The sequence below is a fragment of the Colius striatus genome, chromosome 1 (genome assembly GCF_028858725.1).
Source record: "Colius striatus isolate bColStr4 chromosome 1, bColStr4.1.hap1, whole genome shotgun sequence".
Lineage (NCBI taxonomy): Eukaryota > Metazoa > Chordata > Aves > Coliiformes > Coliidae > Colius > Colius striatus.
The window spans coordinates 148,755,717-148,783,433 of NC_084759.1; the positions used below are offsets into that span (position 1 = coordinate 148,755,717).

Sequence of the window (27,717 nt, forward strand, 5' to 3'; positions counted from 1 at the left end):
CTGTGGCGTTTTCAATGAAAGTATAATTTCCTTGTAGGTAAGTGTGCTTTCCTCAGCTGACTTTTGACATAAGGCGTCACTTTCTCTTCTTTGTCCGATTTGGGTGACTCTCAGTAGCGACCACGCGCTCATCTTCAGTCCCTCACAGTTTTACTTCAAAATGAAATTGTGGTACACGCTGTAAAATACACTTTGTGGTCTGTTTTTAGAACTGTATTTACAAGGTCGAAATGCCACCCGCTTGCCTATCGGTCAACTAGATATCAAATACCGATTGTTTGATTGTTAGATCCATTGGGAAGACTGTTGACACAGGCTCCTTGAGAATCTGTGTCACCCATTGATCTCATGACAGGACGTGTGACAGAAGCTGAAATCCATCAGATGATAGTATCCCTGTTGTAGAAATGCCTGGGTTTACTACCTCGTAGGGACGTTGTGACTGTGGGAATTCAGGACAGTCCTTACGGCAGACACTGCTACAGCTTCACCTCACGAACGTTCTTGTGAAAGTGGAAACGAACAATAACCTACACTTTGTGTTTTCAAAGTAACTCTAGCAATATCTTTTGAATGTAGTTTGGAGTAGAGCACATGATCATACCATAAACTCTGAAGATATAATAGGTATTACCGTTGTTATCTGATGTTTCAGAATAGCGAATTTGCCGTGAACTTAGTCTTACAGCCTGTTACTTAATGACCTCTGCAAGGAAACTGACATTTTGTACAATTCAAGTTGATCAGTCTTATTTTGAAGCATTGTTTGTTCTTTGTAATAAAGTGGTTGTCCTATCAAACATGTAAACACTGAGGTGGATGTCTGGTTTTCTTTTCTCCAAGGTGTAACCTGTACAGACTTGTGTTTCTGCCCTTGTTTAGAAAAGGGGGTGGGACAGAGAAGAGAATATATTTGTCTTGGCGAGGGGTAAGGGAGTTTACAGGTAAGCATTGTCATACCGAGTATTACTCTTCATAACAATAATTTCCCAAGTTTCTTCCTGGTTACCTCGTGGGATTTCCTTCTCCACCTTCCCCTGTGGTTGCTGTGCCTCCGTCATTACTGTGCTCCCTTCTAGGCCATGCCACTTGTTGGCTGCAGCCTTCCCAATGGAACAGTGAAGTGACTTCCCCTGTCCATTCATCAGTTACATTCCTGACGTTCAAAATGAGTGGCAAAGGTTTTGGTTATAGTTTTCTACAAAAGTGGGATGTGAGCAAGCACTTTATGAATCACAGCACAGTAGGGAGTGGAAGGGATCTCTAGAGATCATCCAGTCCAACCCTCCTGCCAAAGCAGGTCCACCTAGATCAGGTCACATGGGGATGTGTCCAGGCAGCTCTTGAAAGCCTCCAGAGAAGGAGACTCCACACCGGAGTGTGGGCAGCCTGTGCTCACAGTGAGGTGAGGCTCCCTCACCTCAACAGTAAAACAGTTTTTACTTACCTTTAAATGGAATTTCTCTTTCCAGCTTCTTTCCATTACCCCTTGTCCTGTCACTAGATACAACAGAAAAAAAGTGATGCCCCAAACAGAAAAAAAGTGATGCCCCAAACTGCTGACACCAACCATTCAGATATTTGTAAATACTAATGAGATTCCCCCGTCAGTCTCCTCCAGACCAACCAGCCCCAGTTCCTGCAGCCTTTCCTCATAAGGAAGATGCTCCAGTCCCCTGATCATCTTGGTGGCCCTGCGCTGGACTCTCTCCAGCAGTTCCCTGTCCCTCTTGAGCTGGGGAGCCCAGAACTGGACACAGGACTCCAGATGAGGCCTCACCAGGGCAGAGTAGAGCGGGAGGAGAAACTCCCTCAACCTGCTGGCCACACTCTTCTTGATGCATCCCAGGATGCCTTTGGCCTTGTTGGCCACGAGGGCACATTGCTGGCTCATAGTTAGTTTATTATCAACCAGCACTCCCAGATGTCTGAGAGCAGAGCTGCTCTCAGGCACGTCAATCCCCAGCCTGTACTGGTGCATGGGGTTGTTCCTCCCAAGGTGCAGGACTCTGCACTTGGCCTTGTTGAACCTCATGAGGTTCCTCTCTGCCCAACTCTCAAGCTGGTGGAGATCCCATTTAATGGCAGCACAGCTTTCTGGGGAATCTTGCCCTGCTCAGGAGGCTTCTAGGTAAGGGTATGGATTGCACATGTGTCCAGCATGGCCCAAAACGTCACAGTCTTGGGGCATGTTGCTAAACTATGGCAGCTGACTGTGGGGAACTCCTGGGGAAGAAAGTAACGTGTATGTTTCTAGAACATGGATTCACAGGATTGTTTCTAGACCTTTTGAAGGGACGTCACATGAGAAACTGCCGAAAGCTGTCTGCTTCAAATTGATCCCTTCCCTGTGTTCATATTACAATAGAGTAGCTGTTGTTGTTGTGTTTCCAATTATTGGTGGTCTTTATGTTAGTGGAAAACAAATGGGAAAACCTAAGCCATTGGAGAAGAATTCCCTCATTGTGCCTTTTCCTTTGTGTTAATGAGATGCTTGGAGTAGGAGTTATTTTCTCGTTAAGGCAGGGTTGAATTTACTGTATGAATTGATCTTAAAAACACCTTGTAACTTTTTCTTTTCTTTATAGCACTGGCTGGTTCCTGCTATATTTTTTATAACATTTTCTAGTAGCTAAAGGCCAGGGCTTTTACTCTCTGGCTTCCAGTTCTGACATGGAAGCATTTCCAGATTCCTAGGGCAGGGGTGGAGTGCTGGCTGCTGGCATTGTGCGAGTTCTTAATGTATTCCCTCCTTCTCCCGTTGGGAGTTGGGAAATCTTCACTTCGGTGTGTTTTCCATTGATCAGAAGCTCAGTGGAGATCTCTTTTATTAGAAATTCCAGAAGTTAGTTGAAAGTAGCAGTAATATGAGGTTAAAATGGATCCTCTTGCTCCAGGAATGAGTCTTTAGGACTTCAATCATTCCTCCAGAGAGAAGAAATGCCCACAGCATGCTGTGGGGGGTGGGCTGGGCACACAGCTACATCCCAGCGTGCCAGAGAATTCCTCTCTTGCTGCTACAGCCCCATGCTGCAGCCTTACACAGACCTGGTTTGGGAAATACCACTACGATAACAGTCACAAGCCAAGCCCAGGTGTGTCACCTGGCCCAGGGACAAGCACTATGGCAGGGCCCGCAGGGCTGAGACCTCCTCACCAAACCAAGGGCTAGGGTTGGGCCCACTTAGAAACAGCCTCTGGAAAATGCCAGCCCCCACTGTGGGTCTGGAGGTACCCTTGGCTGCAACCACCACAGGCACCCTGGTCTGCGGGGCCTGGTGCTGCAGACACAGCCCCTCTGCCCTCTCTCTCCTCCCTTCCCGTGCCCACACGTCCCCCTGCCAAGCGCCCAAGCTGTCGCTGTGCTGTGCTGCTGTTGACAAGCAGTGGGAATTGCTGCACTGAGGAAAAGAACAGGCAACACGAGGTAGGTGCCTAGGAGGAATGAAGCAGAGGGATGCTAAAGTGGTTTAGGCCCCCAGTTTCATGTCAGGTTATGAGGTGATGTGAGTCTGCACTGCTGGGCTCATCAGCTCAGGCAAGAGGCAGGAGCAGCAGAAGACAGGGAGGTGCTGGGCTGCATGGGAGGGAGAGGGGGAAGGAAGAGGAGGGCTTGGGAGAAAAGGGAGGCCCAAGAGATGTCTGTGAGCTAGTGGGCCCATTTGTCTAAACTCCATCCATATGTGCCTAATGTTTCAGGTCCTGAAAATCTGGCATCTAAAAAGGTGGTAAACGGTTCCTTGGTCTGTTCTTGAATCCTTCAAGTGTTTCATGTTACTTAATTGAACTTTTGAGCCCTGCCAATAACAAAAACCAACCAACCAAAAAATCTAGCAAAATTGGGGCTGGGCTTTGTTTGCTGTCATTGTTTTATCAAGAGGATTCTTGGCTCTCGCAAGCATCTGCTCCTAATATCCGACATAATTGCTAAGTCGGTACAGCAGCTCCTTAAAATGAAAATTAAGGCTCGGATATGGTATCTTCAAAGAGAAAGAGACAAAGCATTTCAGTGCATGCCAAATGCTGAGTTATGTTTCGAGTTATTTCTATACCAGATGAATTTATCCAATACCATTTGTTATCCACACATGGAAGTTATCGATACACATTTACTTCCAAGTGATTCTTAGAAAAGGCACCCTGGGTATGTACCATCTTAGGAGGTTCAAAACCACCAGTTCCTTAGTTTTGTTTGCGTTCTTCTCTCATTTAAATGGGTTTTTTTGCAGGGATTCTTAACTGCCTTTTAGGATAACCACCTCCCTCTTGTATGCAGGGCTGGTAATTTACTTTTAACAAAAAGTTCTTAGGTACAATTAGCAGCTTGTAACTTTGAGCAGCATTACGTAGTATCCCAAATTGTTCTTTTTAGTAGCAGCTTCGTAATTATATCTTCATTGTGCTTTGCCTGAGTAGGGAGGAGACTTTTATATGTTGGCTTTAAATGCCATTTGCACTGGAAGGAAAATGTCTGGAGTGCTCTGAAATGACTGTCCTGAAAAAAAAACCCTTGAAATTTCAGTCCAACAGTTTGTGGTTTCACCTACTTATGTTACGGCATCAATGTTGCAGTATATATGCAGACTATTTTTATATTATTATTCAAAGATTGGTTACTGAGATCAGTTTTGTGTATTTGTGCTGCTATTAAAAGGTTAGGAAGATGAAGCTGCTGTAGAAAGGTGCTGTGAGCCATCTGAAGCTACGTGGGAGCTGTCAAGCCATACAACACAACACCAACAGTTACAAACAGTATTTTTCTGGTGGGTACAGAACTTCATCTCCCTGCATCCACTCAAGGGACACTTTGGATGAGTTTCAGCTGCTTGGCTTGTAAAACATGGCTGTTGCTGCTGGTTTTGAATAGAGAGTGGACTTGTCCTCTGTTACAGCACTCCCAAAGGCCCCATGGGCTCCCTGGTCTCCTCCCAGAGTGACGGGCTCTGTTTCCCTGTAGCTGAAATGCTCTCCAGCTGGCTAGAGGTGAGGTTTCTGGATCCTCTTCCTTCTCCCTCCGTGCTCAGCTTTTCCCACTGGCTGGCTGCAGGCAGCTGCCTGCTTACCAGGCTCCTTCACCCAATATGTTACCTTACATGGGGAATTTGGGTATCTGGACGGGTGTGGATGTTGTGGCCAGGGCCGAGGAGTCAGACACTGAAGAAACAAACCCGTGTGGCCCACAGTCCTTCATCTGTGCAACACTTCTCGACGGCGATGGGACGTGAGCTCTGCTGTAGTCAACTATTTGTCTTCACATGGGGTGTATAGTTTGCTGTTGCGTAAAATGTGTCAGCTGCAGTTGTATTTTGAGTGACACAGCATTTGTACCTGAACTGTGAGTCTCAGGTGTCTGGCTGGCAGTTGCTTTTATTTGCTGTTCCTGTGTCCTTTTCAGGGGGCGAGATACACTTGTCATCACAGTTATGTGATTTCAGACAGATTCCCTGCCCTTATTTACTGATTTACTTTGTTGATTTTTAAGAGTCTTCTGTAGTTTTGCCTCTTGTTTCTGCTGTGCTAAAGACACACGTGAAGCAAATGCAGCCAAGAGTTTAGTTTTCTGCTGTAGCAGTCACTGGGCAAACTACAACCAGTAGCTAGGTCTATGCCCTACCCCTAGTTTGGAGAGATCAGTGTAATGAGACAGGGCAGGAAACTGCTCAGAGTTGGAAATAACCCTTTTCTGTTCTTTTACTGTGCACAGAGAAGACGCCCAGCAACAATAATTTTAGAAACACCAGGAAGGTGTTTTTGTCCCTGCAACCCCAAAGGCAGGGGAGGACTCACAATGCACCAAGTGATTTCTGGAGAAAAATATGTACCCCCTGAACAGGACCAAAAAACCTTGGCTGAATCTGGCCAGGAGGAAATTGCTGCTGGAACTGTTTACTACACGCTGGCATTAATGTGCCTTCTAGGGGTGAGCACCTATGCCTCATACTACTGTGGTTTGTCAGCCAGTAACCAAACCCTTTCAGTCAGCTGCCATCTCTGATGCTGCCCTGGCTGGACCAGATAAAGTATTAGGCACACACACACACATCATATTAGCAGCCTGGAGGGTGCTCCTTTGCCCTGTGGATTTAAACCCTCAATATTTTTCTATCATACAAAAGCAAACCAGGTGCCGTTGCTCCTGCTAAACAGATCCTCTGGCCCAGTGTGCAGTAAGACATTCCAGGAAATGAGGCTGGCAATCTGCCTGGAAGATTTCCCCAAGCAGCACAGCCGCAAGTCCCTGCTGCCAGCTGCTGAGCAGCACCTCGCCTCCCTCCCTGCCCCCACAGCCCTGCCTGGGGAACTGCGATCCAGAAAACACCTTTGGCCTTGGATGTCAGCGCAAGCTGAAGCAGTGCTGAGCTTCCAGAGAGCTTTCCATTAAATTTTTACATGCTGAGGGTCAGAGGTGACGTTGCAGACCATTACCAAGCCAGCTTCACAAATCAATAGGCAAACGGATCAATAGGCGGTTGCTTAAGTGTAATTTTTTCAGTCTTTTATAGGGTGGGAGTGTGAATGATTATGTAAGAACATCTGTTCTTAGATTCATAGGAGAAACTGCTCAATGTTTTCAGATAGGGATGTGTCTTATGCTGTACCACAGCCAAAAGGCATCCTTCTGCTCTTTTCACCAAACCCATTTGAAAGGGGACTACGAGTAACCACTGTCCACATTATCAACATTTAACTCTTCCTCCAGGACTCCCTGGGTCCCATATAAAATACAGGTTCCCTATAGCGTTACTCATCTTAGAATCTACTCAGAAGGGTTTTTGGCTTTCTTCCACCTAGAAACATAAGAAAATTCACCACAAATTTAAGTGACAAACTGACTTTTTTTCTACTTTCCTCGGTACAAATGAGAACTGACAGTTTAGGCTGCACCCTTTGGGAATGCAGCAACTTAGAAGCAAGTTGTCTTATTGCTGCAGCTGTAATGGAAGCAGTGAGTCTCTGTGACTTAACTAGAACATTAATCACAGCCAAAGCTCTGAAAAATGAAGAATTTTATAGGCATAAGCAAGGCTGCTGCCAGCTCTGATCATGACAGTGAGGTGCTGGGGAAAATACTAGCCCTTGGCTCTTCCCCTTCGCTCGCCCTGCTGCTTTGCACCGAGGAATCTCCCGTGCGTGTGCAGTTGCCCATATGCTTCCTCTCCTGCCAAAAGCAAGAGAGAAATCACCAGTAGATGCTCAGGACACATTAACGAGCATCATCTTGAAACACTGCATAGGGCCCATCTACTCATCTGACATGACTCAGGGGACCCAGGCTGCAGCTGAAGGAAGAAATATGGCCCACAGCACTCAGACTCATTTGTTTTTTTGCTAGGGGCAGCCAAGCACTGCTCTGACACTCAGGATGTACAGCCTTGTGCCAAGATGCCCTCTGTGTTCTGGCTGCACCATCCAGACACAGACTTTAGCGCTCAGTGGAGATTAGACCAGAGGAATAAATAAATTAGTAAAGATGCACATGGACATCAGCAAGGCTGGTAAAGGCAGAGCCGCAGCTCCCCCTAAGCCTGTAATGAAAATAAGATGTAGAAGACAGACAGCTAAATTAGCTTCTCTCATAAGTGCATTTGGGCTAGAAGCGTTTCTGTGCTTTTTAAGACACCACAAGCCTTCTATAAAGAAAGATGTGAGGATTAAGTCACACAGAATTTAATTTGAAAAACTCATGAAAACCTGCCTGTGTCAGGCAGAGGCACATAAAGTCACCGTGCTTGGAAAAGATCTTTGAAGATCCCTGCTATTTCAAGATATTTCTCCACATTTTAGCATAGCCTGCCACAGCTGCCTCATGCTCAAACTCCATGTGGGGTTCTGTTAGTTCAAACAGAACGTTCAGAGAACTGAAGACAGGGGTTGTGGAGAAGCAAGTGGGATAGAGCAGGAACGGTCACTCTGCCTTTGGATGTAAGCTACTTTTAAACTTTGAGCACCCACAAACAGGAAGGTGAGATCACACATCAGTTGTTAAACAAAAATAAAGACTCCACTGTTATGCTACTACTACTATGTTAGGCAAGTATTTCCTCAGCCCACCATTGTTGTACCAGTACTAAAGTACTCTGCAACCTTTATTAGGTGAAGGGTTCAAAGATCAAACACAGTGTTGTACTATTACTTCTACATGTTTACTTTACAGAACTGAATGAACAAGTTGGTTGCAGTTTTGTCTATTTTGTCACCCCTTGGGGGAGGTAAAATGAAAAAGAAAGCATTATCAGCTCCTTTGCTCACATAAGGGTGTGTAAACCAGAAATTCAATCCTCTTTAACCTAAACTCACAGAAGAGATGGCAGACTGAAAAATGTAGCTGGTTTCAAGCAAATGTGACAGATGACCTCAGTCCCCTTCCTGCACATCCATCTGCCAAATCTCTCCTAGCCTCTCCTGAGCTGAGATCACAGCCTTTTCCCCTTGCACATCTGGCAACAGGGTATGACGGCCTGAAATAAACAGAATACAAACAGAACGGGCTTGTGTAGAGATTGTTATTCATGTTTACATTTAATGAAAAACTCCATTTGTTCAGTCATAGCTGCTGAAGAATGACAGACTGCCACAGAACCCAGAACATCCGTCCAGATTGCCACAGAATACACTGGATGCCTCCCCCTCCCGGGGCTCTGCCAGCATGATGCCCGTTTCTAACAAACACTGTTCAAATCTGCACATACAGAATTTGTTTAGCAAAGAAATGGCTATTTCAGGCTTCTGGGATGTTGTAGTTTGTTATTTTTCCCAATATTAAACTGTTAAAAAAAAAAGAAGAAGAAATCATCCCAAAACAACAACAAAACAACCCCAGCACAAAATTATATGGTAACAGATGAAGGTGTGGCTTGCTTAAATTAATGACAGGTATGTGGAAAGAGAATTCTATTACATTTCAGTCCACTGCAAACAGTAAAAATAGCAAAGGTCCCCAAAATTCAGTCTGAATAAGACAGATATATTACTAAAGCAACCACCCCTATCCTAACAGGTTAAGACACTGCATCTAACAAAATTAGCGAACTTACTAAGAACAGCTCTCTAAACACACAGAACTACATTCCCTAGGTAGGGTTTATTGCAAAACTGGGAAGGAGTTGGCAGAGGAGAGAGAAGCCTATCTCCAACTTCAGATTTTTGTCCCTTGTTGGGAGTTCCAGTCACACACACACACACACACACACACATACACACATACACACACAGAGCCTGTACATGGAGAGTCGCCAACACGTTCGAGTTCCCACAGTCTCACAAGAAACCTTAAAACATTTCAGTAAAAAGTTAAAATCAGATCTTTTACCACAAGGACTATAAAATTCCTTTCCCCCCCCCCGCCCTTGAATTTCTACATTTTGGATTCTAAAAACCATACATAAAAAAAGAGCTATTTTAGTAGCACAAAGACTACCTTAAATATATCAAATTAAGTCTAAGGAATTAATGTGACTTAAAAAAAAATAACCCAGATAAACAAAGACCTGCATGGCACAGTGTTTTCATCAATGCTGTTGATAAACTCTGAGCCTCTAGATGTAGTAGAGCATTGGTTGGTTTTGAAGAACTTTTAATTCTGAAGTTACATTAAAAAAAGAAAAAAAAAAGAAGTTGTAGCAATTCATTTGAGTTGCTAGCTTCATGAGGAAAAAGTCCCTTTCAAAAGTTCAATAAATAGGCTGACATGTAAAGTTAGCTGAGGTTGTCATGCAAGGCAAGTTACATAACCAAGACCAAGTCAATCTTTAGAATAAAGGCAACTTGCATTCAAAAAAGAACTGTACCCTTACAATTTTATTCAAAGGGTAAACATGAATTAACCCAGCTGTTTACCTGAATTACAAAAGTAACATGATTCAATATGAAAATAAGAAACTGTCTACAAATCTCTGACAGTAATAAATTGCAATATACAATGCATACAGGAGTTATACAGAGCAACAAACTCTTGTACAAAACAAAAATACTTTAATACCTTTAAAATCCAATTTTCTTGTTGTTTTTTAAAATCATCATGAAAAAAGATTTGAGTCAGAACTCACACCTCAGTTAGTCAAGCTTCTGGTAGCTACATTACAGCTATTTAATATACAAAGAGATAAGTCTCTTCACCAGTCATTAAAACTGCCTCTTTGTTAGAGTTGCACAGCTTTTCCGTCTCGTGTTCCCAGATCCAAAGTTTTCTTCAAATCATGAGAACTGAATTTGTTGAACACCAGAGATCTAGAGAAAGAGAACACAAGTTTACATTCAAATACATCTTTTCTGAACAGCCTGGCAGCCAGCAGCCTTGAATTGTCACAGAGTTGGAATGTCGTGATGGCCACCAAAGGACTAAATAAAATTCCTTCTCATCTTTCAGAACAGGGCAGCTGAATTAGCCTTTGAATTTTAGCAGCAGAAGGGGGAGTAGGGGGCAGGAGATAGTACCTGTTGATATGATGTTGTGTAGACCATAACATTCTGCTGTTGGCCGTCTGTAGTTATTAAGCCTGCTGGCAACTGGTTAGCTGAAAGAAAAATTGTTAGACAAAAGTTAGACAAGAACTGCAGGATACACAGAGTCTTGTCTCATGTGTCTGTCACCATTAAATAACCTTTAATTGAGGTCCTCTCCAGGATTACAGAGCCACTTCTCTCCTAACAGCCACCACCCTACATTGCATACAGACATGCCCTGTTACCAAGTGTTACATGTAAACACGTTGATTCCCATTCAGAAGAAACTCCTAAGAAACAAAATTCAACTTAATTTTGCATCGGATAATCTGAAAGTAAAAGTGCATCTTATTCTTTGCCTGTATGTATTTGAAACGGAACATGAGCTGCTGGACACTGGCAAAAGGAGTTTGCCATCCTGACCACTGAAAATGCCATCTCCAGCATCCAATACCCCAAGAAACATGGAGAATATTGGTTAGACACAAGGTCGGCACTTGAGCGGCCTCGTGCGTGAGGAACTCAATGAAATCGTTGTGCTTCTCTATGAACCAGGACCCATCAGGTGCTCTGTGAGGCAGAGGCCCCATGGAAGGCAGCAGAGATTGCAGAGACAGGCAATGATAGAGAAAAAGGCATTGCCAGAGCCTGATGTGACGCTGGTTGACTTCAGCATATGCCCTTCAGGGCATGCATAGGAGCTCTCCGTTTCAGAAGAGAGAGGAGGCCAATGAATGGAGTGAAAAACATTTCTAAGATTTAGAAAGAGGACAGAGGGAGTGATGCTCCAAGAGAAACCTTCACAGAAACATGTATGTTGAGCTCTGTGACATTCAGAGTAGGTATGGAACAACCGATCCTTGGAAGCAAAGCAGCAGAGCTCTGAAGTTTTAAGTGAAGTCACTGTAGCACAACATTCTCTGCTAGGAGACAAACAATGGGGCCTTTTTCTTTCTGATGTACGGCTGGTACTATGTATAGCCCATAAAGAAAATCTGAAAACAGTATAATCCTAACAGCTTTTGTTTGAAAGCTGATGCTTGGGCTTACTTTTTGTTTTAATTGGGGGTTTGTTTGGGGTTTTTCCTACCTTCACTGTACTGATTTTCAAACACTTCAGTTGCAAGTTAAGAGATGCATTAAGATTGTAGTGAGAAGTGGTCCTGTCAGGTCCAACCCTTTGGTGCCCTTTGAGGCACCAAAGGAGCAGATCTTCAGCCTTTTGCTGTTTCACAGGGACCATATAATACTTGGGAAGGGGACAGAAGATCCACAGACTTAAGGAAGTTCCTGTTTTCTGGTTCCCATTTTCTGAGGGGCATTGTACTCAGGTTAAACAGAACATGAGCATCCAAAGGAGTAGCTATTTGTGAACTGGTCTGTTTGCCCATATGAAACAAGGTACAAGGTGCAGACACAATCAGAGGTTTCCAACTATGTATTCTCAACCCTTGAGCTGTAGTTTACATGTTTGAAGTGCAAGCCAGAATATTTACAAAATAAAGCTTTTAGAACATCTACATATTCATTTGACAAGTTCTCAAGCTAGACAAACTCCCAACATCTGCGATCTAGAAACCATTAGCAACATATTCAAAGTAAATAAGCTGGGCCTAGAGATGTGCTAGTGTCTTACTGCTTGCAAACCAACACAATTATTGCATATGAGTGAGTACAGTTAAGAGTTTACTATTTGCAATGCCTAATCTTTAATTATAGAACTAAAATAGTCATATAAAAAAATCAAGCTTACAGCATTCTGTAAGTCCCCTGCAATATTTACATTTAGATTCTTAGTTTCCAGGCAGTTTTATGAGCTTATCTTCCAGGCTAAAAGAGACCCAAAGAGTCTGTACTGTTCTATATAGTCATCTATAGAGTCATCACTCTGGGAGCAAAGTGTGTTTCAGACCCTAATAGGTCACCTCAGTCCTCAGGCTTTCACTTTTTGCTAGTTCAGTAGTTTAACAGAAGACTTATCAGATACTTGAGAAACTAAATGTTGCCAGTACCTACGACTAGAGCTGTGCCTTTCCTGTATCAGCTTCAAGATTAGCAGCCCATAACATCTAAAAGCCAAGGTGAAGATTATTCACAAGAATCCACTATCAAGAACATTCCCAACAACTGTCAGGCTTTAATTCACAGTATAAAGAAGAAATGTTACATTGAATACATAGGATTTTCCTTGCCCTACACCTTTTAGTTGCCAATCTGTGTATTCTTTTGAATACAAAATACTAAGTTTTAGAATTATATGAAGATGGTGCTCTGCTCTGGCTCATTTCTCAAAGATGAACTCCTCAAGTCATCAAGTGGAGTTCATTTTACTTTTTCCTCCAACCATGTGGCAAGTGGAATGAATGGTGGGGATGGAGGGAAAAGGGAAGGAAAGTTTGCACCTTTCACTACAATCTGTGTTTAAGTATAGAGAAAATTACTGGCACTAACATATGGATTTAAAAGTCTAGTAATAGCTTATTTCAGCTCTGGAAGAGTGCCATTGTCTATCACTGTATTACTTCATTCTGACCATAAATTCTACTGACTGGGAAGAGTGCTTACAGGTTATCCTCCAGACATCTCAAATGAACACCTCAATGGATCATAGGTATAACACATGGCCAATCCAGGACTTATTCCTCACTAGAAATTCTATGTCTAAAGGAAGTGCTGATTTCAGAAAACATACACTAATAATGGAATAAATGAAACAGTATTACTTACTAAATGCTTCCTCTGTGAGCTCCTCACTTAGACCATCTCCAGCTGTAACTGCTCCCCCAATTCCCTTTTCTCCTTTCATTGCCTGGAAAGATTAAAAAAAGGAAAAGAAAAAAGCATTTATGTTAATGAGTACAGTTGGCTTGACACTGCTTCAAGACCTCAGGAGCTCTAGCCAATGTTTAGAACTTGCAGAAGTGTTGCCGTGCAGCAGCTGGAGTTTGAAATCCAAGACCTGTAGAACTCTGTGGCATTTAAGAACGTGCCTAGTACAAGAACATACACAGGGTGTTTTTCTCCTCAGAAAAACAAAAAATTCCACAAACTAGGATTGTGTGGTTGTCAGAAACTTACACTTTCTGCAGAAAGTCAAAGATCTGCAATAATTCAGAAGGAGCAGTTAAGAGCATTTACAAGAAATCACAGAATCTTAGAGCTACTGAGAATGTGCAACATTTGCTTACCAACCATGTGCCAAGTGCCATCATCATACAACTAAGAGTTGACATTTAAAATCAAGATACTGGCTTTCTTTTCCTACATGAAGTACTACAGCCAGAAAGGATATCAGCACAGAAAGCCAAGGCTACCAGTCATCTGCATGCATTTTTACAACTACGAAGTTTGATGCTCTATGCTATTACAGAAGAACATCTGTTTAAAAAGTGTTCTCTGGAACTGTCTGATGTAAACTAAATACTAAGCTACAAACCAGCAGTATTTCATTATATACAGTACCCTGAAGACTGAACTAACTGGAAGAGAAGTTTAAAACTGATGAGCAAAATCATCCAATCCATCCAAGTAAAACTCAACCCTGCCTACCACAGCACATATATCTGCAGAAATGGTCACTTCAGAATGGAAGTGGCATAGACCCACTTCAGAATTGTCTAGTCCTGCAACTAGTTAGGCACTTTCACTTTCAACAAAAGCACACGTTAACACTGTAACTGCACATGCAGTTGCTACACAGAACTGGAAAAAACAGCAGTACTTCAACTTTTAGGTTACACCTCCTGTTACTCAGTTGTCATGGCAAATGATCTGGGAAGGGAAAGGTTCAGTGAGCCTGATCCCATTATTCAAAAAAATTAGGGTTATAGAACAAAGAAAGGCTGAAGAGCATCTCTGTTTACAGCACTGACAATTTAGTCATCCTTGCTTCACTCATGTCAGTAAAACCAAGCAGCCACACCAACAGAGAGATCCACATTTAAAAAAAAAAATTAAAAAAGGAATCTGTTTTGGGGCTTTTCCCCTTGGGATTATTTTAAACATGAACAACTTCTCTATTCAGGACTATGAGGAAGAGAGGTCAGTGGATTAAAAAATGCTTTTGATTTGTTTAAATCTGGTATTCTGAGGTAAGAAGAACACCAAATAAAAGAAGCAAGTAAGCATAATTCTCTTTGGGCTCCAGACAGGAGGTGGGGGAGGGTGGGCAGACCAGAACAAAAAAACAAACTCGAGCAGAAGTGACTTTTTATAAAAATAAGTTTAAATTGCTGAAAAGTCAAAAGAAAGAGTCACTTTTTGATAGAGAACGAATAAATTAAACTGCTTGGATCACATACCTAGCACATACTACATATCAAAAGCCAATTGAGGAACAGGCTGAAAAGCATTGGAGCAGATAGGCTTCCATGTGAATCATTATTCCAACATGAGGAAAAAAAAACCAAACAGACTTTTTCCTTTGCAGATCTGAAGCCCAGACCAATAACAGGCATTAGGCTATTTCCTCAGAGGATGCAGTTTAGTACAGTTTCATTGATTGAACTGAAAGATCGAATTAAGTTTTCTTAATAGGCACCTTTAAAGAAGAGAGTGATTTACTACCAACAATACACTAGAGAATTTATTCAGTTGAAAGCTTTAACTACTTTGAATCAGCAAGTCTAATCAAAATGCTTACTTACTCTTTTTTCTCTTGATATTCTCTGGAATGCTTTTAAACATTACCTTAGTCCATGACAATAGCTGTGAAATACTGTGCCAGTTACCCATTACACGATTGCCATGACAGGGAGATAAGGATAAGCATAACCAGGTTAAATAAATGAGGAAATACTGAAGCATGTACCAACCTCTCTGAATTTTTGGAGGTATAACTTCAAAGGTTCAACGTAGCTATCAAACCCCAAGGTAGACATGGCAAAGAGAATATCCTCTCCATTGATGGTCTTTCTTTTCTCTTGGTGACACCTCTCACTTGCTTCTGATGTTATAAAGCTGATGAACTCACTTACACACTCTTGCACGCATTCCTTTGCATCCTTTGCAATCTAGTAAGGAAAAGGTATCAGAAAATTATTCATCAAGATGATTTTTTTAAACAACACAAACAAACCCAAAGAACACACTAGATAATAAACAACACAAAACCAGATAACAACACCCATTTAGGGAACACCTGTATGTAAACCACTGGATGTCATCACTGCTCTATGGAAGCACAGCTGCAACATGATGTTAACCTAGGTTTTACTACTTCAAGCAGCACAGCCGAACAGCTCAGATCTCCTGAAGTCATAATTATGTTCTGTACAACCTTTTACCTATAGATGCATCTCCATATTGCTTACCTATGCCTTCTCTTTAAACCCATCTCATTACAATTTCATGGCCCACTTCCATCTTCCTTTTAGTAGACCCAGAAGTTGCAACTCCACCTCAGCACACTCCCACAAATTCAGCAGTGGAGTATTTTTATCCTGACCAGATTCAGGAACTAGAATATATGCCTAGCAGCAAGCCTCTCTCATACTTTGTTATTCTGGTATAAATTTTTCAAATGAAAAAACATATGCCCTTGGCAAGACTGAAATAAGCAAATTTCATAATGGTTTTCAGATGGACAAAAGTAATTTACCTGACTTAAAAATAACAGCAAGCATTACTCATGATTATTTGGGAAGCTGACAGGAGCAAAGTGAAAGATTATAACAATTAAGGTTCTTATTCTTCACAAGAAGAACCTGTTTGTATTCTATAAAAAAAACCCAAAACCAGAGCATTAACCTTATGTAGAATCTTCACTAGTTCCTTTGATATTTTCAGGCATGTAGGGTGAGATTTTGAGAAGTACTCATCAGCCAGCAGCTTCCCTTGCAGTTTTTCACAAAAGCCTCCCTGATTTTTCAAGATAACTCGACATCCCATATGCTGAATTCTTGACATAAATCTCATCTTGATCACTAAAAATTTATGACAATATGGGCTAGTGAAGAGATTTCTGCAGTAAAGATATAAATGTAACACCCAGATCTCCAGAAAGCCCTGAATACTATGAAAGCAGATGCAAGTAAATTACATCTTGCTTCTATATTCAGAGTGATATCAAAAGAAGGAAATGTTACTGGGGCAGGAATTGTCTTGGCATACATAGAAAAACAGCAAGTAATAGGAGCCCTGCAAATGTTTAAGATAAACAGGTACAAGGTCAAAAGCTTACACAATCACCAGTTGAGCAGAATGAATTGAAAAGTCTATTCTTAGAAGTAAGAAATAAGTTTTTCACTATCAAGCCTTATCTACTATGTGGTATAAGGGAGATGTTTTTGGTCATCTGGGCATTCGGATGTGTAAAGATTCGGGTGAAGGAAGATTAACCGTTCTCTTTCCTTCAGGACAAGGACTGGATTTTTATGTCATCCAAAGCACTTACTCCAAAAGTTCACTTATTCCAAATGTTGCTCACCTCAATAAAAGCAGATTACATTAAGAAAGAACTGAAAATATTCCTATAAATATAGGACTGTCACCAAGTCTGACCCATGATGAGACTTCTAGAGAACACATCTTAGAAAAAGAAAGCTCTTGAAAGCTCTATGAAGATCACTGTTTTGGGTACCCTAATTACAACAGTTACTAAAAGCTTGCAGCAACCTAACAGAAAAGGACTTGGTCTCGATAACCTCTAGCTCAGATTTTCTTTTTTTCTTTTCTAAGGCTTTTTCTCTGATAAACTAACATCATTTGGAAAAATACATTGTTCTACCAGCTCAAGTTCAGTCAGAGGAAGGAATAAAACTCATTAACACACTTTTCTTTGCCAGACAAGGGTATTACCTTTCCTGTTTGGGGTATGGCATTTTTCATTATCCTTGCCACATTTGCAATTGGAAGATATATATCTTGTTCTCTAAAACTCTCTTTTGAGCCATTTGTATCTTCATGATCATTCATGCTGTCCTCCGTGTCTAACAGAACAAAGAGAAGTTAACAGAAATTGTATTTGATATACAGCATTCAACAATTAACCCAGTTTAAAAGTCTTAGACTGAAGGTTGAAGACCTTAGAAAGTACAGTGTATGAAAGAACTAGAAGGAACTATACACACACACAGAAAGAAATAGTAGTATTTACTGTAACAATTCTTACCATCATGAGGCTGTATCACATAATGACTGCCACCAATGTAATCTCCAGCAATTCCTAACTGAGATGCATCCGTCGTGGAGCTATCACCATCCATCTACAACCAGAAGGAAACCTTTCAGGTATGTTTGTGATACCATTAAGTGCAACTATTGCTAAAAATAGCACTTCAGTCAACTTGGAACATTGAGACCAATTTAGATGAAGCTTAAATATTTTGTCATTTGAGAACAGTATTCCTTCTCTTGTTACTGAGTTTTATTGATAGTAGAAATAGTGAATCTGTTCAATGAAGCTTCAGGCAGAGGCACAGACCATGCAAAGAAACATTTGATTAATGCAGCACATACATGGCAACATTGTGTGGTTCCCATGGGAGTCTGACCAGAATGGGTCAAGGCCATCTGTTTCTCTGAACAGCTCTCAAAAATCTGTTTCCAGCCCACCATTAACTGAACACAATTATTACAGAGTGCTTCCTTCACTCACCATCACCCTCCACCCAAACAGCTTTTATCAAACCTGCTGACAAACTTCTAATCAGATCTCAGGACCAGCTCTGGATCCTGAGGCACTAGTTACTCCTGGGTGCCTTCTGAGTTCTGTTTACCCTCTGCTTTCCCTGGTCCTTCCCTGCCTCACTCCTTTGGGCATCCTTTAGCGCTCCTCTTGCAGTGTTCTGACTTGGTGGCCAATAAGAAGTCTTTTCCTTGAGGCTTTAGAGGGGTCGTAATTTAGTAGATAATTTGAATGCCAGGAGAAAGAGGGAAGCCAAATGAGCCAGCACTTCCTCCCCCAGATAAGGACCTTTGTCTCGGGAGGCATCAACTGCATTTCAGCTGCAGGAGTTGGAAGAAGCCTGCTTTCCTCTTTCCAAAATGGGTGAAACTCATGAGACCATCAGCAGCCATTTGCTGGTAAATCTCAGCATTTGCTAGGAAATACACTTTGTGAACAATGAGGTTTCACAGTACTGCTCCAAACAGAGGCTGTAGCCCAGAGGTCCCTCAGCAGCCTGCTGTCCCACCACTCAGAGACATTGCCTGTATTGGGCTTCCTCATTCTGCTGAGGTGAAAGAGGTGAAGCTGCCCACTGTATCCCTTAAAAGTTCATACCTCTTCAGTGAGAACTTGCCACAACAGCAACCCATCACACCACTGCCTTTTGTATCCATGTTTTAGCACCATACACAACACACAGATGCACGTGCCTTCTTCCAACAGCAAATGCTTCAGCCCATGTAACCCCTTGCCCTACTACTTTTTGCCTTTATATAGAGATAACAAATTTCCTGAAACACTATCAGCAGGTGCTCAGTAGAAAGCTTAGACCTATAAACAATCAGGGGAGACAACAGTTACACTTTCAAGGGGCTATTTTAGCAGTGTCAAATGTTAAGTCTGAATTCAAGTCTCCAGCCTCTGAAAACTTCTGGACCATCTTTTTTCCAGTTGTAGGTGCCATGAAAATTAGTGTATTACAAATAAACTTGTGCAGAACATTTAGCTCCCATGCTTTTTTTCACGCATGGTGGTATTTTTGCAGTCACGTGCTTTAATAATGCCTCTTTCCAAAAGAGGCAACAATGCAAAAAACAAGAAGGGAGAAGGGGTTCCCAGCACATGCAAACTCTTTCAATGCTGGCACACAAATCCAAAGATATTTTTTAACACATTCAGATGCACAGCATTAGATTTGCCTTTGCCCCGAATTTTCTCGTCTATGTTTAACAAACTCTGTCAGCATGTGACCTGTGCTGGAAATTAAAATAACTCGATCGTAAAATGCTTGAACTCTTTGTGCAAAATCAGGATGATTTGAGACTCACTAAAGCTGAATAACTATATGAGTGCTGAGGCCAGAGACCACAAACTTCAGGGTGACCAAGCACTGGCAGTAGCCTTATGCAAAATAACAAGATAAACTAGAAGATGGGGGAGGTAATCCCCTTGCCTGAAGTTAACAAAAGGCTGGCAACACAACACATAAGTTGCAGGCAAGATATGAGAAAAACCTGCAACTTAGGAGATAAGCAATACCAACCAGCTGGAGACAGAGAAAAGAACAAGACTAGGATTGCACCAAGTCCTCACAAGAGGGGAGGGGAACTTAGCTTGTAAGGGTATAATGACCCTGAGATTTCATGGTTGGGGACTACTCGTGAAAGAGAGGGTCCAGTCTGAGCTGGCTAAGATTGGGTCCAGACACACTCAGACTCCACTCAGAAGGAGTTTAGAAAGCAGAGAGTCCAGTTCTGAACCTCACAACTCAATGGGAGAAGCCCCATTGGAAATTCCTACTGCAATCACCCATTTGCTAGAAAAGCTGCTCTTCCATTCCCATTCCACAATTCATACAGTTCCTTCTCTGGATCAGCACTTCATATCCTTTCCTCCTTCCCACCCCAGCTGCTTCTGATGAGAGCAGGCAACCTCATTTAAAAGCTCCACACACAGCCCCCATGGGAGCAGAACCCATTCAATTCACTTGCTGACCCACACCAGCTGGGCAGGTACCCCTGGTGTCTTCAGAAAACAACCTCTGCCCCAAAGGGTCACTGCCACTGAGACCATGCAGCTCACTTCTCTCCAGAACCATTAGCCTGAAGAGGGAGAGAGAGGGAGTGCTATTTTTATACCTACCCAGAAATATGAGCAACTTAACCTCTCTCTAATCTGCACTTAGCTTGTGGCCACAGGGCTGGGTTTTGCTTTCAAACCTTTAGGCAATGCCTGGCGCTATGCTTGACCACAGATGCACACATAACCCCAGCGCTGCTCACATTCAAGGCAATACTACAACAGCTGGATGTAGCCTTAGGAGCTGTTTAAACAGAAAGGAAAACACAAACCCTCCAACTCTTCATCATACAGAACATTACATACACAACATTTCATGCACTGCCTTTTTTGAAGCACTTCTGGCCCATTTTGATGTGACTCTGTAACAATTTCACTTCTCCAGTTCTACCCAAAAGAAGGGCAGTGATTTAGACATTAGCCTCCCATGTGCCAACTGGAATGAATTTGCTTTGCCTGCATTTTGCAGACTCTTCGTTGGGAGATTTAACTTTGCTTTTCAATTTCCCAAAGGGTCTGCAGTTTGCTTACTCAGCTTGCTGTAATGACAATGCAAGGATATCACAATCCTGCACGTCAACATCACCAAATTTGAAATCACCCATCATTAAGAGAGTTGTGTCTCTTTTCCTTCTGCAATTTGAAGCAATTATGCTGCAGTGTGGGAAATCTCAAAAGCTACCTCTAAAATTAAGTTAGGATTTTCTGGCAGTCTTATTCTAAGTTTTGACCCTCTGATCACTATTAGAATTTAATCCAGAATTTAGGACTCCACAACTTTAAGGATAAAGTTTACTCAGCTCCAGGATTATTTGAAATGCCTTGATATTTCTTCCCCTTTCCTTTTTCAGTCTTCTATGAAACATACTTTGTAATATTTCTCCTTCCAGGATTCCAATCTTCTTCAAATTTATGCAGTGATGCACTAAATTTCTGCTCACCCATCCTGCAGGCTACCTCATTTGAATCTTTACTGTCAAATTCCAGGAAGAAACCATCTTGCTTTCATTAGCCCAGCTCACCTTCAAAGGCCAAGTCTTGCTTCAATCTCTTTTAAACCTCTGGTGCATGTGTAAACCATGTAAACTGTATCAAACACATCCTCAAGGTATTGTCTTTGTGTTTGTTCTTGTCTGTGTGCACACTCCCCTATCTACTTACAGTGTGCATTATTTCAGTTAGTGAGAATCTGTGTGGAAGCTTATCAACATTATCAATCTAAAACAGTGATCAGCAAAACTGACAGGAAAAGGCTTGCAAAAGAAAAGAGGCAGATGTGTCTGAGATAAACAGGCACTGACAGACTAATAACAACTGAGATGATTTCTGCGGATACCACTTTAAGTTTTGTAGCTGCCAGGACAGCCTTGGGACAGGCGATTACAGACACCATAATATCATTACAGACAGCACAGTACCGTTCTGCCTGATACTTAACATAACCAGCTCCTAATCCAGGATTACAAGATAATTCAGGTTGGATGGGACCTCGGGAAGTCTCTAGTCCAACCCCTGCTCAGTGCAGGTGGCGTAGCACTTCATCCAGACAGATCTTGGAGACCTCTACCAACAGAGCCTGCCCAGACACCCTGTGAGCCTCTTCTACAGCTTGGCTGGCCTCCTGCTAAGAAAAAAAAGAGCAGCATCTCTACACATTACTTCAATGTAAGTTTGATGTTAGTATTTCAGTGAGATTTGTCATTTAACTCAAATCTAGATCTAGGAATCTGAATATAGCAACTGTAATTAATATACCACCTAGTCACCCTACTAGTATTTCTTTGAGCCTGATGGATGACACAAACATGACCTTGCTGAAAAAGACTGCCACTGCTATCCCAGTCATAATGAACACTGTTAGACATTCAGGTATTACAGTTTTAATTTCAAATGTTCACAATTCAGGTCAATCACCAAACACTTGATGGTCAGCTCAGCACAAGATTTGTCATAGACAGAATACAATGCTCAGAAAATGAGAAAAAACACAGCTCTCGATACAGTGCTGCTAAGTAATCTCTCCTTTAAATAAAACAAATAAACCAACCCGGAAAACATGAAACAAACTAAACTTTCAGTGTCCTTGAAGTGCTCTAAAAGTAAGCACTCCAATCTCGCACAGAAACGACACTCTGTTTACAGTAACTGCAGTCACTGAGAGACCACAAGGGCAACAGCTCTTCACTGGCAAGGTTAGCAGGTAGAGGTACTTCTTTTGATAGAAGTAGATGCTAAATTTCATGAACAGGCAGAAGACTTCAAAATTTAATCCTAAAGGGTTCAGGTGGGCAAGGACTTTCAGGTTTTGCTTTAGCCCCTAGCAGTTGATACAGCTTCCTTTAAAGAAAAGTACTCTTTTTCAGGTTGTGTATGCCATTTGCATGACAGTTTCAGCATCGACAAAACGTCTTTGACACTTGTGCAGCAACTGAATGACAAGGGGCTTTTCAACTTGTGGGCTCAGAAGCACATACTGCACCTGCTTGTAAACAGCACTTGGAGTGTTGTACATAATACTTAGCCTTCAGTGCTGAAGCTCCTTCACCTGACATACACATACGGACTGAATCAAGACTCAGAGCTAAGCGTATCAGAAGTGACAACTTATGAGTCTCAAAAATCAGACGGTGGCACAATCACTTTAATCAATGACAAGACAAAGAAACCAAGTAAGGACAAGACACTCAACCCAAGTATTCAGCGATACACTGCAAAAAGCATCCAAATATAGTGCAGCAGCATAATAATATTCTGGAGCTGGTTTTCTGTTTGGTTTTTTTTTTATTCTCTAATGAAAAAGAATATTACTAGGAATATACAAATTAATGGACCTTAGGAAATTAAGCTGAGAAATACATTGAAAGAGAAATATTTCGGATCAAGGGCATAAAAAAGCCAACTCAGTGATAAAATGCAAGTGAATGCACGTATAGGTTCACACTGACAACTGATAGAAAATTTTCTGGAGGATGCTTTAAATAAAAAGCTCCTGTCAGCTGCCCAGAACTCAGACTGTTCCTAGAATACATCTATACTGAATTACTAGAACCTCAGTATCTCAAAGTAAATCTTGCATCCTGTTAAAATCTTAACAGCTCCTTCAAGAAAGTAGTACATGTGGTTCAGCTAAATGACAACTAAAGAATGCAAGCCCAGACCTGTTAGCAGTGAAGAGAGGAAGGGTCTAAAATCAGTATAAAACAGAAAAATAGAATCAAAGAAACAAGATTTTGTCTTCAAAATGGAGAATCTGGCAATAATCTGCAAAACTGGTCTCCAGGGAAATCAAAGACCTCTTTTGCTTGAAGTACTTCACATGGTACTTGTCCATCCTGTTTCCCAAAATTGATCCTCCACTAGAGGGACAGAAGAAGTGATCAATGAATTGAAGCATTCATAACACCATCCAAGCAGCTGACCCTGCCACAGAAGTAGGACAGAAGTGATAACTAAATCTTTAAGTACTAACCATGTCAGTCATCATAGATTAACCTTGCCACCATACCTTATCACAAGAGATGTAAAGATGTAAAGCAGAATACAATAGCAGAGACAACAAAGGTTTATTTGTGCTTTCTGCATCCTCACTTGCTGCTCCTAAAAATGCTTTCTGTATTTAATTGAAAATACATTTTTTATTTCCTTTTATTTTTTCAAGGACTTCTGGAAAACCTAACTTCCCACTGAATTCTCACCTGGGGAGCAAAGCAGTGTCTCTTAGAGCAAACCACCAACTGGTAACTTCATTCGCAAGACACTGTTCCTGCAGATTCCCAAAAAATGTAAAGTTAAGGCCTCTTAGCATGTACCTAGAGCACAAAGAGATGCTAAGCTCTATCTCAAGCTCCTCTAGTCTCTCACATTCAATGTTTTCCCCACAGCAGAATAACATTAGAAGACTGAAGCTGAGTGCCTGACATGTCACTCAGGCTTGTTAGCATCTAGGCTGTACCATGCTTCTTCCCCTAGACCACGGTGAGGAAATCTTTCCCTTAAGAAATCCAAATGGGGTTGTTTCACTTTTGCCCTCCATATACCAGTATCTTACAAACCCTGATGTCACTGGCCACGAGTCCCCTCCACATTGATCCAGCTGTGCTAGAATATGTGGTGTCTGGCTCCTTATTAGGCTGGCTAACTGTTCACAAGCATGGTTAGCTGCAATATACATGGGTGGACTAACCAATGCATATATTTTTACATCAAGTAGGAGGGAATCAGTGATATGGAGCAAGCAGGAGAAACTGACTTTGTATGCCTTCTCTTTTTTGGCAGTGAAATTGAGAAGCTGGAGGGGAAAAAAACTCAAGATGAATGGAGGCAGTTTTGTTGCTTTTGCAGAAGCTGGAAGAGGGCAACACTATCAAAGACAGCATCAGCACCTCCTTTTCTCCTGCAACACTGACTGAAAGACCCATATTAAGTTTCTGATGCTTTCCTGATTCTATGATTAAAAAAAAAAAAATAGGGTTACCTGTTTATTAAAGCGGCAATCCATACAAAATGCCTTTTTCTTTTATAACCTTGATAGTATTTGTAAGTTGGTTATGCCTTCATTACCAAGAAGCTTGGTCCTCTCAAGCAATACTGCAAGTAAGAGTTTTACAAGCTAGTACAGATCAGGCCAGTATTTTCAGGCAACTTTATCAAATTTGCTGACACTTTCTTTGATTCCACCAATGTTATTTACACATGTTGTTCAGTATGTGCATATATAGTTGGTTTGCACTTTTTTACAAGCATTCTGCCACTAAAATGTCAACTTCCAAATACCATGATCCTGTCAAGTACTACTGCAAAACTCAGTACTGAAAACTCTAGTTTCCTTCCAAACGAAATTTTAAAGGTGAAGTGACTGAAAGCCCTAAAGAAAGAGCCTTGAAGGGTTTTTTTAAAATGCTGACAAAACACAAGGTATCTGACTTTAAAAGTTTCATGGTATTTCACATTTCATATTTTCACAGTACCTTGAACAATCTTCTTCACTTGACTTGTCTACACTGCCTCCCTTCCTGTAATTATTAACAGAAATAAGAGCTTATTTATTAAACTCTGAACTGCCGTAATTGTCAAATATTAAGGTGTAAAGAGTAATACCTAATATTCTTAAGCTCCTTTAAAGACAATCTCATAGCTGTAAATGTTACCAGCCAAAACCATACATAATCACCCGCTCTATGCGGAGCGCAAACAACTCTCAGACCTCATAAATAATGACTGAGATGAAACCATCTTGGGTCTCCCAGAGAATTACAGATGGATCCTCCTTTAATATTATAACAGTCATACCATAGGCCACATAAGCAAAGAAAAAAAAAAGATAACGTAATCACCAAGCTTTCTGTTTAGGAATGCTATACTAATGATTATGCATAAATACCATTTCTCCATTCCTGCAATCCAATTAAAGCCAGACTGTGAATAATGCCCAAAGCTGCTCCTTCCATTTTGCTTTCTGCTATTATTTTGCTTGAGCTTCTTTTGAGAAAGCTGCATTTATTTATTTTTTAATAAATGAAAGTAACTTCCTTCTATCAGCATGACAGGCAAAGGTTACTACATACAAGAGAACCCATTGCAGGGCTGAAATCCAGATTTCTACATCCTTTACTGACCCAAAATGATCAGGTTTTTATCTGCAAAAGCAATTCAAGCACATTAGATAGTTTTTGTAGGACAGTTCTTTGCAGAACAAAAATCACTTTTGGTTAAGCCTTGAAGAAACTGGAAGAGACAGAAACTGACTGATTTCGTGTCACTGCAAGATTGCATCAGGACCCAGGAAGGTTTCTTTAACTAATCTACCCTAACAGCTGCAAAACGTTACTAGAACATGACCAAAAAAAAAGTTTCCAGTACAATTGTCCGCAAGTAACCTACACAATACTCTTCAGGATCACTAACTACATCATTTCTAGATGGAGCAGTGGCTGGCACACAGAGGCATGTCCAAAAACACTTGCCAAACACACAACAGTTGCGTAAACATTGAAAATGGCATGGGCCCCATCTCCCTCCTACCTGCCATGTGTGTTATGGGATAAGCGGTCCATGCTGGCCTGTGCCAGCCGATCGATCTCACTTCCTGATTTCATGCCCTTCGATGATGCAACACCAGCCAAGCCACCGAGGGCAGGAGGGAAAAACCTTCCTACCTACACAAATGGCCTCAAAGACTTCCTTGCATCTAGCTCCTGTCTGTTCAATACATATTGCCATCCCTCGTTTTACAAACGGAACAAGACAACGTTTCTCCCATTATTTTAGCAACTTTATTGTTAACCACCTTGGCTGTGATTTCCGTGCTGAACGCAGCAGCCTCCCGCACCCGTGGGGAGATGAGGCCGCACGCCTGCACCTGCCCCTGGCTGGGAGGTTTTGGCTGGAGCCCTCCTGCAGACCACTGCCTGTTAATCCCTCCCCGAAGCGCCGTGCCCGGATCGGGCTGCCCGCACCATCACCCGGGTACTCTCAACCACATCCCGCTGCCTCAACCTATACTCCTTATCGCTGAAAAAACACCGTCAGACGGCCAAGAACATTTCGGTTTCGGCAACGAGGGCGGCGGGCACCGGGAAGCCAGGCCGCTCTCCCCCGCTGCCCGGCTCCCGGCCGGGTAAGGGGCCGTGGTGTGTATGTGTGGGGCCGCCAGAACCGCGATGGAGCCCTAACCCTTCACTCCCGCGGCGAGGGGAGGGGGCTCTACGGGCTGCGGCGCTGGCCGGGGAAAAAAACAAAAGGGAGCGGAGCCCCCCTCTGCCCGCGCACGGGGAGGCGCGACGTGGCCACCACAAAGCCGCCTCCGCCACCCACCCCCCTCTCACCGCCATGCCGACCCCGAGAAGAGTGGCCCTGGGGCAGACCGGGCACGGCCGGGGGGCCGTGAGGGAAAGCACTGCCGAGGGGTCACGGCCGCCGCCAGGCCGGCCCGGCGGGAGGTCGTGCGCCGCGCGGGTGCCTCACCTCAACGGAGGGTGAGGGCAGCCGCACGACCCGCCTGCCCGCGTAGCACCGGCTGCGGCCCGGCCCGTGTTCTCGTCTCCGCCTCCTACCTACCCCCCCCTCCCCAGGCCACAAAATGGAGCCGCAGCGGAGCGGGGACACCTCCCCGTGCCCGACCCCGCGGAGACGAGGAACGACACCGACGGGAGCTGCCGCCCCGCTACCCCTGCCAAGACCCGCCGCCGTCACCGCCGCCTCCCCACCCGCCTCCTCCGCTCCGCTCTCCCGGCCGCGCGGCCCCCGCGCCTCCGGTCGCACAAAGAGTGGAGCGGTCGGCGGCGGGGCCTGGGGGCTACCGCCCCCCACTTCCTGGTCCCCGCGGCGGCGGCGCGGCGGCAGCGCCGGGGCCCGGGGAGGGAGACGGACATTTCATTCGAGCCTGCAGTGGAACCGGTTACCAATCATTGGCCGGAGCCAGGCACAAACCTCCAGTGCGGCCCTGGTTGGCTCCCTCCGCAAATCGGCTGTTTGGTTGGACAGAAAATGGCTGCGAAGGAACCAGTCCCAGCGCGGAGCCCCGCTTCCCGCAGCCGGGCTGCCCTCCCTCCGCGCCGCCTCCCCGCCACGCGCGCCGGCTCTTCCCC

At 43.0% G+C, this 27,717-nt stretch overlaps 1 protein-coding gene across 6 annotated transcripts; it reads right to left on the reverse strand.

Moving 5' to 3' along the window:
- Nucleotides 1–8,490: 8,490 nt before the first annotated feature.
- NFYB (nuclear transcription factor Y subunit beta) lies at nucleotides 8,491–27,705 on the reverse strand. 6 transcript variants are annotated; one of them, XM_062011417.1, is made up of 7 exons: nucleotides 27,560–27,705; nucleotides 17,555–17,648; nucleotides 17,242–17,372; nucleotides 15,258–15,455; nucleotides 13,171–13,252; nucleotides 10,435–10,514; nucleotides 8,491–10,227 (listed from the first exon to the last, which is right to left on the reverse strand). In XM_062011417.1, exons 2-7 carry the CDS (start codon nucleotides 17,646–17,648, stop codon nucleotides 10,195–10,197), a joined length of 618 nt encoding a protein of 205 aa, XP_061867401.1. In that variant the 5' UTR covers nucleotides 27,560–27,705; the 3' UTR covers nucleotides 8,491–10,194. The 6 variants fall into 6 exon arrangements, with proteins under 6 accessions (XP_061867401.1, XP_061867351.1, XP_061867390.1 ...); XM_062011367.1 differs by having other exon boundaries at nucleotides 27,532–27,616; XM_062011406.1 differs by lacking the exon at nucleotides 27,560–27,705 and adding an exon at nucleotides 27,095–27,118.
- Nucleotides 27,706–27,717: the final 12 nt, after the last annotated feature.

Excerpts from the sequence above, each read along its gene's own strand:
- NFYB (XM_062011417.1), bottom strand. The coding sequence starts at position 17,648 with ATGGATGGTGATAGCTCCACGACGGATGCATCTCAGTTAGGAATTGCT. Across the intron at positions 17,373-17,554 it reads TGTGATACAGCCTCATGATG|ACACGGAGGACAGCATGAAT; the intron begins GTAAGAATTGTT and ends TTGTTCTGTTAG. Across the intron at positions 15,456-17,241 it reads CCATACCCCAAACAGGAAAG|ATTGCAAAGGATGCAAAGGA; the intron begins GTAATACCCTTG and ends TTTCCTTACTAG.